The sequence below is a fragment of the Pygoscelis adeliae genome, unplaced genomic scaffold (genome assembly GCF_000699105.1).
Source record: "Pygoscelis adeliae isolate BGI_AS28 unplaced genomic scaffold, ASM69910v1 Scaffold205, whole genome shotgun sequence".
Lineage (NCBI taxonomy): Eukaryota > Metazoa > Chordata > Aves > Sphenisciformes > Spheniscidae > Pygoscelis > Pygoscelis adeliae.
Window position 1 is genome coordinate 81,773 of NW_008824759.1, and position 10,487 is coordinate 92,259.

Here is a 10,487-nt window from a genome sequence, read left to right on the forward strand (position 1 = left end):
TGCTTGAGCGCTACACCAGCTCGCTCGGGGCACTGGCCGCCCTGGCTGTGGAGCTCTGTGCTCCCCGGTCGCCGGGCGGGGCGAAGGCCCGGAGGCCTCGGAATGAGCACGGGGGTACCAGGCGCCTCGGGTGTGGTGCAGGGACCGCACGGGGACAGTGGTGTGATGGACACTTGACGGCTGCGTAGTGGGAACCCAGCAATCTCACCTGCTGCCAGACTATAAGGGTTCTAGCATTGCTTTTTATTCCTAGTGATTTGGAAAAAAAGTTATTTATTCCATATGATATATTTCTTATAAATAATCCTGAAAGGGGTGATGCAGTTAGGCCTTGGATATTGGAATCTGGTACAGGAAGGTGTCATGCGGAACAAGGCAGCAGGATTTGAAGAGATGGGGGTTAATCAGTGTTGTGATGGAATCCAATTCTGTTTAGAACCTGCACTTGCACCAGGAGCCATGTGGTCAGCTGATGAAATTGCTGAGCTATGTTACCTGCATTATAGGACCAGACTCCCTAAGCAGGGGAAACCGGATCGAAACAGGGAATGGACTTCACTGGCAGCTGTTGTCAAAGTGGAGTCTGCAACCCAAAGAGAGGTTCTTCCTAGTCCAGGGAATCTGCAGGGTAAGAATGAGTTGTGGGGATTTGGGAGGGGCAGTGGGAGGGAAGGGGGTGAGGAGGTGGCAGTCCTTGATGCTTTTTATTTATTTATTTTCAAGATACTTTCTAAAAAAAAAACATACACCCCTTCCTGTTCCGTTTCGGTCTCCACCCAAATTCTTTACTCTTTGTGATTGTAAAAGCTTCTACAGCTTCTGTCTGGAAAGAGGTGGTTATAGTGCAAGGCTGTTCTTCCCCGCCTGTAACTAAGAAGATGAAAGCCTGCATTTGGCTGTTCAATAAGTGGCGAAAGTCTAGGCAGAACCTGAATTCCTAATGTAAACCCTCGCAAAAGTGTGTTTGGCTACTGTTTGAAAGAATCCTAGAAAGGTCTCAGTCTGCTCTCCTTTAACAGACTGTGTTATTACATTGTGTGTTTGTGTTAGTTCACCATCGTCTTCCTTTCCCTTACTGGCACTTCCATGTTGTCATGCAGATTGTATCCCATGCTTCTCTCTTATGTGTTTGAGGAATCCATCCTATGCCAGTGTCCACTGTGTGTTGCCTAGCACATCAAGCCTGTGTTAGCACTCCTGCTGTGGGATCATAGACTTTTCCTAGCACTGGGGCTTCTGCCTACTAGGTTCAGTTCTCCAGCTGATACTGTTTCCTTTCTGGAATGTCCAATGGCCTGCCTCCCTGTACCTTCTCTTCCACGCAAATGTTCTGTGTGTTGTCTTACCAGAATGACTGTACGAGAGCAATGCTTCTGGCGATAGTTTGTTCAGTTAATGTTGTTTCTTTTTTCAGTAACAAAGGAAGTTGTTGCTATGGGAACTGGAACAAAATGTATTGGCCAAAACAAAATGAGAAAAACTGGTAAGTATGATGTAAAATCCAAGAACAGACTACTTATGCTACCTTCTTTCTTGCTGGTGTCTTAGAATCAATGAAAATGTCCAAGGCATTGAGCTCAGACTTCTGGATTGAAGCCAGAAGTTTAAGGCAGACCTCACCTCGTTAAGGAGAGAGGGGCTTAGGCAGCCAGAATGGCTGCCCTAAAGTTTGCTGCACTTGCTGCCTTAAAGGTGAATAAACTTTTTATATGTGGAAATGTGTAGTTTAGGCCCTGAGTCTGCATACCCAAAGACTTCATAACTAAAAGCAAAACAAAACATAAGCAAAATAATTGTGCGTCAGTCACCTGTTACAGTCTAGTTTTATTGTGGTCTGATGCAAAAGATACCACTGCTGAGTTAGGGTAGGGGTGACACCAGAAAGGTACTAACAGGCTTTTTCTCCCTTACCATATATTCTGCAGCTAGATAGTTTTAAGTGTTCGTACAATAAATGTATGGGTAGATACATGACTTCCCACAGCTACCATTTCTTACCATTTATTGTAGCAAGGACTTTTCCTTGCTCTGCATGTCCATTTTTTAATTCAGAATGTATCTATGATTTAGGAAAATTGTGATTAAACTGTTGTACTACTTACAACCTAGGTATTAAGAGTCAAAGTAGAAATTTGACTAGAAAAAAGTAAAGCTAGTTCTTCTCTCTGTTGTTTGTCTTCAGTGATCTTAAGTTTAGAAAATATTTTCCTCTTATGATAACATTCATTTATTTTTAAATTAACTTGGTTGGTAGGTCATGTTAATGGTTGCCTGTTAGAGAACTTTCAAACTTTAAACTTTTAGAACTGTTAAAGAGGACTTTCATCGCCTGGCCTTTTATTGCTGAAATAAAAGGTGATCTGCAGATCCTGTTCCTTTAGATACCACAATAGGCAGACACTGCAGGACGTGAGATGTGTAAACCTGGTAAATATCAGAATTATTTACAAGAAAAGTAATTTAAGTTGTAGGGCATAGTGCAACAAGAAACTTCAACCAAAAGCTTAACAAACACTTGAAATTTTCTCGATGTTACGCTTAATCTGAGAATATCAAGATTTACTATTAAGAACAAACATCAGGAAGGTTTTGAAGGAAGCCAGTGTTTTATTCAACTCAAAGGATTTCAGATTTCAGAAGAGTGCAAATTTGGTATTTAAACAAGTCTCTGACTTGCTGCGGAGTGAAGACTTTTATCCTTCATTTGTGTAGGCTATTGACCTCCTTTTGTAGCGATTGGAAGTTTAAATATCTTGAAATAGCCTAATACCAATGTTAAACCTTCAAGTGCTAATGAATCTGGAGAACTGTCATTTGTCAAATTCTGCTTGCTTTGTTCGTCTCCTTTTCAGTAATGATACGTATGTTCTCATTTGGTTGTTGCTTTAGGAGACGTTCTGAATGACAGTCATGCTGAAATTGTGGCCAAGAGGAGCTTCCAGAGGTGAGGCATGAAGTTTGCATGCTGTTATTCAGTGCCACTTGAGGTTGTTTGTTGTGATACAAATGGTTTTGACCTATAGCTGAAATAGCCAGATTTTGCAGCTTCAGGGATGAGAATGTAATGAAAGAGACGGTATTACCTCTATGTAAGCAACACTTTTTTTTCCCCTTTGTTAGCAGGAGTTTAACCTAATTTTTACACTTCTAGGTGGTGTTAAGGCCCTTTCACAAAAGCTTGTTTCTTTCTCATTCTTGTAGAGCCTCTGTACAAAGAAGTAGGATCTGATTTCATGTGACGTCAGTGCTGGTCTGATGACTAGTTGTCAAGGGTAGCCTTGCTGTTTCTGACATACCAGTCATCTTGTTCACGTGGGATAAGCTGGTTCAAGGAACTGAGCCAGGAGAACAGTAATGCTACAGGAACGAGTATATTTCATGTGGTTTGATGCCACTAAACTGGCTCTCACAGAATCGTTTGAGTTGCAGTGCTGGTAAAAATACAGAGTGAGTGAGAGGAGGGGACCTTAGATACACGATTTGAGGAGATAGTTAACTCCACTGAAGCCAGCCCTTTGAGGTCTGTTATTAAGGGTCCAATGATGTGTTTGTGGAGTATGTTGGATCCCATTTATCTGTAGAAGCATAACTGATTGGCTCCTCATAGACTTTATCGGGAAAGAACAGGCACTAGTGGGCATCTAATTTTTGTTGTTTTCCCATGCATCAAAAATGAAGTAAATGTTTCATGAAAACTTTCTGCCTAACAGGTATCTTCTCCATCAGATGTGGCTGGCAGCTTCCCATCAGCAGTGCAGTATCTTTATTCCAGGAACTGAAACTGGGAAATGGAAACTCAAACCAAATATCATATTTGTTTTCTTCTCCAGTCATACCCCATGTGAGTATGCTGGAGTGAACCAATTTCATGGCTGCCACTTGTAGAATCTTTTCTGCCCCTTGCCTTTCTTTGGTCTCTCTTTGGTCGGGAGTGAGAGTGAGGCAGTAGCTCATGTTATCTGTATGTGCCCTAAGATGTACTTGACTGGTCCTCCACAGATACATTTGGCATTATAGCTCACTGGATGTGATTCATGAGAACCCCGTAAATCCAATACACTGCTCATTATATAGTGGAACGTTTCACTTTCTCTGTAAACAATAATGGCTGCTATTTTCTTTTCCAGAAACTAACATACTTGTCAGGTCCTGTCATATTTCCTGGTTGCTTTTCTTTAAATGTTGTCTCCTTGGATTCAAATTTTAATAAAAAACATTGACATTTACCACAGTTCAAAAAAACCCAAACAAACCCAACACAACAAAAAAAACCCCCACCAAAAACCCCAACCAAACAAAAACCAAAACCAAACAAACAAAAAAACAAAACAAAACAGGACATCCCCCCCCAAGAAAAATCCAACAAAACCAAACTCCCAAGAAACAACCAAAAAAGCCCCACCCACAAAACACCACCACCACCCCCCAACCCAAAACTTCTTACGGAATGGAATACAACTTTTTGTTTTGTCATGGAAAATGCTCTTTGTGTGTTTTTAAAAAAACAGCACCACAAAGATGAGGATCTATTGGCAAAATGTAGGAAGGCGACCTCCTGGTCTACCAGCTTATCGGATGTCTCGATGTTACCACACTCTTACCAGCGTGTTCTTCAACTGCTAGTCTGTTGCCAGAGCAAAGAAGTCTAAGCACTCTCAAAATACGCCTCATCAGTACTTCACATAGTGAATTAGTTGCTTGTACATTTTCGTTATTTTTATGGCATTGCTGGAATATGCTATGATGGTTTTCTTTGTTAATGCAATATGAGAATAGAATCTAAATCTTCAAATTTAATAGCAAAAATAATTTCCTGACTGCCTTTTTCTCACACGCCTGTCAGGCTTTGTTTGCTTTGAACTGAGCTTCATAATTTTGGTTTTGAGCTTGTTTTAGGAATACAGATTAAAATTTCCATCCTTATTTGATAGGTTATTCTTTAATTATTCTTTAGAGGTTTGTATTGTTTAGTTAGATGAGACTAGTTTTCCTGTGAGTCTTAAGCACTGCTTGTAGTCTGCCAAATGCCTTTGACACCTTTTGCTTTATAATTTTTGTTTTAAATTTTGCGTTTTTTATTATTTCTTCGGTAGAATGAAGAAGTTGAAATTAAACATATTGGCTCAAATTTCAGCGAAGTCTGATTCATCATTTTACAGGGCAATGTTGTTTGAAAAGTGTGTTCTCATAATTAAATTTTCCTGAGTGCAAATCTGTGAAAGCTAGTAGTAGCCATAATATTACTGGCGTGATGTGTTCCAGTCATGAGAGATGTGTTTTTGGCCAATTTTGATGTTAATTCTTTTGTTCTAGGTGGAGATGCTTCTATTATTCCAATTAGTGAACCAGAGAAACAGCTTTCTAAGCCAGTGACTGGAGATGATGCAGCTGGACAATCAGCAGAGTGTATAAGTAACCATGATCGTTTGGGTCCAGAAGATAAAAGGAAATCAGAGAAAATGGCAAGTAATCATATAATCAAGAGAGTGAAAACTGACGATGATGATTATTCTTCTGTAATCACTGAAGACCTGGCTGTTCAGCAAGTATCTGTGAAACGAGATGGCGACACAAATCCAAAGAGCTGTGAATGTTCTGCAGAGATACAAACAGCTAATAAGGAGACTGGCTTAGGGAGACCGAAGGTAGTAGATATTTATAGAACTGGAGCAAAATGCGTACCTGGAGAGCTGGGTGATGCCCGGATACCTGGGCTGGGGTATCACTGTGTGGGATTATTACGAGTGAAGCCAGGTCGTGGGGACAGAACATGCTCTATGTCCTGCAGTGATAAACTGGCTCGCTGGAACGTGTTAGGGTGTCAAGGAGCTCTTCTGATGCATTTCCTGCAGTATCCATTGTATCTGTCAGCAATTATAGTGGGGAAGTGCCCATATAGCCAAGAAGCTATGCGGAGAGCAATTATTGAAAGGTAAGTTCTCTCCTTTGGAAATCAGATGGTGTGTATGGAGGCAATGAGTTATGGAAGACAACATGTGTCACGCAAATATGAGGACTTTGCGCCAAAGTAATTTGCAGAAAACGTGAATTTCTGCAAATTCACATTTTCAAAAAGTAGCCCTGTGTAGTATGGAGAAAAGGTGACTACTGCTGATGGATCAGACTTGAAGATTCACAAAAGAATTTCCATTAGATTCAGGATCCCCTTGGTTGTCCCTTCATGGAACAGTGAGAAGCTGTTACCCACCTGAGTTTTTCTAGAAGCCTTTCAGCAGAAAAAGCAGCCAGAAGGACACAAACTCAGCGTAGTGAAGTTTTTTAGCATAGCGAAGTTGAACTTTTCTTGCCCTCTTCCTGAATTTATTTCCTCAAGCAGGGTCAAGAAAAGTTTTAATTTATTCAGTTATCCATACTCCACAAAGTCATTCTGAATATCTATAAGTTTCCTTTTATAGAATTGTGTTGGTGAGCAAAAGCAGCTTTTATTTCTTGCAGGACCATTCCTAAAATTAAATTAAAAAGCCCCCAAATCCATCCATCCTAAAGGCAATCTGACTGAAATGACTCCAAATGAATGCGTAGGTAGACTTTTGCACTGTGGAAAAGATGTCTTTCTGGTTGTCCTTACAAACCTTTTTATAACTTAGCCTTAAATGAACTGCTTGGTTCTTCTGAAGCTTTTGCTGATTTTAGACCCAGCTTTTGGACTTACTTTCTGGCAAGTAAAAGATGCAGTATTTTAAACTTGCTTTAAAGGGAATTGTAGTAAAACCAGTTTACTTTCTGCTGTCTTCCTAAGCTTGGATCCAAACTTAAAATTGTCCAGGAGGTTAATACTTGGGTCATTGCATATGCATACAAGTGCATGCCATGTAAAATTTCAAAATCGTATTGTCAGTCTGTTCTCAGTAGAGGTTTTTGAAAACTCTATCTGTGCCTTCAGGTGTGCTGTGCAGCCCATGGAAACTGAGTTCTAGACCTAATACAGAAATGGCTGTGGAGTGGTGGAGTATATTTAGGTTTAGAAAGATGAGTGCTGTTTGGCAACCAGATTGGAAAGTCATGATTTCCTGTCAACAGTTGTTTCTATTAGTGTTGATTGTCAGTTTGTTGCTTTTTGAGCAAAACTTCGTTCTTCTGGGACACTTTGCACTTGCATGCAAGCTAATATCTCTCATTGGACTATTCCACCACTTATATTCACACTGATTTGGGTGTGCAGTGCAAGCTCACCTTTTATAGTCTTCATGCATTCTGAGGGATGCGCTTCAGAATTCTACCATGAGACTCTAGGCCTTCAGCTTCTGTAAAGGATGAGGTTTGTGGCTCTGCACCTCTGGATTTGGCATACTTGTTTCTCATCCTCCGGCTCTGCAATAGAAAAAGAAGTGGAATTTTTGAACCCGATCCACCTTTAGGAATGATTGAAATGGCAGATAGAGGAGCCAACAAGGAGAGGTACTCTGCTGGACCTCATACTCGCCAGCGATGAGGGGCTCATCGGGGATGTGAAGGTCAAAGGAGGCCTTAGTTGCAGTGACCATGAGATGGTGGAGTTCAGGATTCTGAGTGGAGGGAGGGGAGTAAAAAGCAAGCTCACAACCATGGGCTTCAGGAGAGTAGACTTTGGCCTCTTCAAAGATCTGCTTGGAAGAGTCATATGGGATAAGGCTCTGGAGGCAAGAGGGGCCCTTAAAAACTGTTTATGTTCAAGGATCACCTCCTCCAAGCTCAAGAGTGGTCCATCCTGACGAATAGGAAATCAGGCAGAAATGTCAGGAGGCCTGCGTGGATGAACAAGGAGCTCCTGGCCAAACTCAAACATGAAAAGGAAGTATATGGAAGGTGGAAGCAAGGGCAGGTAACCTAGGAGGAATATAGAGACAGTGTCTCTGCATGCAGGGATGAGGTTGAGAAAGCTAAAGCCCAACTGGAATTGAATCTGGCAAGGGATGTCAAAGACCAGAAGGGCTTCTCTAAGTACATAGGTGACAAAAGGAAGGCTAAGGAAAACGTGGACTCGCTGCTGAATGAGATGGGGGACCTGGTTACACAGGATATGGAAAAGGCTGAGGTACTGAATGCTTTCTTTGCCTTAGTCTTTACTAGCAAGACCAGCCTTCAGGAATCCCAGGTCGTAGAGAATGGGGGGAAAGCCTGGTGCAAGGAGAACATACCTTTGGTGGAAGAAGATCAGGTCAGGGAATACTTAAGAACACTAGACATGCTAAGTCCCTGGGCCCTGATGATCTGCGTCTCCTGATGCACTCAGGAGAGCTGAGGGAGTTGGCAGATGTCATTGTGCGGCTACTCCCATTAATCTTTGATTGATCACGGTGGCTGGGAGAAGTTCCGGAAGACTGGAGGAAAGCAGATGTGTCTCCATTCTTCAAGAAAGGCAAGAAGGAGGACCCAGGGAACTACAGGCTAGTCGGCCTCACCTTGATACCTGGGAAGGAGATGGAGCAGCTAATCCTGGAAACCATTTCCAGGCACATGAAAGACAAGAAGATTGTCAAAAGTAGTCAGCATGGATTCACCAAGGGGAAGTCGTGCTTGACCAACTTGAAAGACTTCTGTGATGAAGTGACTGGCCTGGTAGATGAGGGGAGAGCAGTGGATATTGTCTACCTAGACTTCAGTAAGGCCTTTGACACTGCCTCTTGTAAGATCCTCATAGAGAATCTGTTAAAGTATGGGCTGGATGAGCAGACAGTGAGGTGGATTGAAAGCCAGCTGAATGGCTGAGCCCAGAGGGTGGTGATCATTGGACAAAATGTAGTTGGAGGTGTAACTAGCCGTGTACCCTAGGGGTCAATATTAGGTCCAGTCCTGTTTAACATCTTCATTAATGATCTGGATGATGGCGCAGAGTGTACCCCCAGCAAGTTTGCTGATGTCTCAAAACTGGGAGGAATGGCTGATATGCCAGGGGATTGTGCTGCCATCCAGAGGGACCTTGACAGGCCGGAGAAAGGTAGGAACCTCATGAAGTTCAACAAGGGGAAGTGCAAAGTCCTGCACCTTGTAGAGGAGCAGCCCCATGCACCAGTATATATGCTGGGGGCTGCCCAGCTGGAAAACGGCTTCACAGAAAAGGACTGGGGGGTCCTGCTAGACCCCAAGTTGAACATGAGCCAGCAGTGTGCCCTGGCAGCAAAGGCGGCTAATGGTACCCTGGGTTGCATTAGGGAAAGCGTTGCCAGCAGGTCCAGGGAGGTGATCCTTCGCCTCTGCTGGCACTGGTGAGGCCACACCTGGAGTGCTGTGTCCAGTTCTGGGCTCCTCAGTACAAGAGAGACAGGGACGTACGGAGAGAGTCCAACAAAGGGCCTCGAAGGTGTTTAAGGGATTGGAGCATCTCTCATATGAGGAAAGGCTGGGAGAGCTGGGACTGTTCAGCCTGGAGAAGAGAAGGCTCAGGGGGATCTTACCAATGTGTATAAATACCTGAAGGGAGGGTGCAAAGAAGATGGAGCCAGGCTGTTTTCAGTGGTGCCCAGTGACAGGACCAGAGGCAGCGGGCACAAATGGAAACACAGGGGGTTCCCTCTGAACATCAGGAAACACTTTTTCACTGTGTGGGTGACAGAGCACTGGCAGAGGTTGCCCAGGGAGGTTGTGGAGTCTCCCACCTTGGTGATACTCAAAAGCCATCTGGGCGCGGTCCTGGGCAGCTGGCTGTAGGTGGCCCTGCTTGAGCAGGGAGGGGTTGGACCAGATGACCTCTGGAGGTCCCTTCCCACCTCAACCATTCTGTGATTCACTGAAGTGGTTCAGGGCACCTAACATGTGACAGCTTGTACTGGTCAGCTGGAAAAAGACTAAGAGTTGCGTTAGACTGGAAAGGCAAAGCTTATGTGCATTTCCATGGTGGTAAAAAATTGTCTGCTGCTTTGATTTGAATTGCATCCAAGATTTCATTTTCTCCCTACTGTGAGTAGCAGAGCTCTGATAACACAACTTGTCACCTCAGGGAAATTTATGCGGGAGGTGAAGTGCACTGCTGCTAAATGAGGAAAGTCATCTGCTGTGCACTGGGTTTCTTGCTCCTCGGATCCTTGAGTTGATGAAAACTATCCTAGCAATAAAAGGATAGGAAGTGGATATTTTTCGTGCTTAGGAGGGTGAATCAGTGCAACAAAGGAATTGGCAAGCATTACAGGACGGTAAATGGAACTGGGCGGAGTGGAGGGAAAGGAGGGCAAGAAAGAAACCGGGGAGCTAACCACTCCCTTTAAGAGGCAGTTACTAGACCAGTTCATCTGAAGGGTTTGACTTAGTTTAGTAACTCCTTTTCTCCATAGCCTTACATCCTTCTAGGACGGTTATAAAAGAGGTCATAGTATATTAATAGGGGAAACTCTAGCTACCTATCCAGTGGAGCTTACTGGATAATCCTTTCCTCGCTCTGTAACACATGGGACAAGAATTTGCCCAGCCTTATTAGTCTTAGATTGCAAAGTCAGGCACTTTTTCAGACTATTACATCTGACGATATGAACCTCAGTCTTAATTCATTCCTG

General features: G+C 43.2%; 2 protein-coding genes across 2 annotated transcripts in view; both read left to right on the plus strand.

The window, feature by feature from the left end:
- KARS (lysyl-tRNA synthetase) overlaps positions 1–188 on the plus strand; it is an 11,276-nt gene extending 11,088 nt beyond the window's left edge. The window contains exon 15 of the mRNA XM_009323515.1: positions 9–188. Within this exon, the coding sequence (XP_009321790.1) occupies positions 9–188 (180 nt within the window). The remainder of the gene's footprint in view (positions 1–8) is intronic.
- A 271-nt stretch (positions 189–459) lies between these two features.
- ADAT1 (adenosine deaminase, tRNA-specific 1) overlaps positions 460–10,487 on the plus strand; it is a 26,058-nt gene continuing 16,030 nt past the window's right edge. Inside the window, exons 1-5 of the mRNA XM_009323510.1 lie at positions 460–628; positions 1,415–1,483; positions 2,890–2,944; positions 3,711–3,841; positions 5,314–5,932. Coding sequence (XP_009321785.1) covers positions 460–628; positions 1,415–1,483; positions 2,890–2,944; positions 3,711–3,841; positions 5,314–5,932 — 1,043 coding nt within the window. The remainder of the gene's footprint in view (positions 629–1,414; positions 1,484–2,889; positions 2,945–3,710; positions 3,842–5,313; positions 5,933–10,487) is intronic.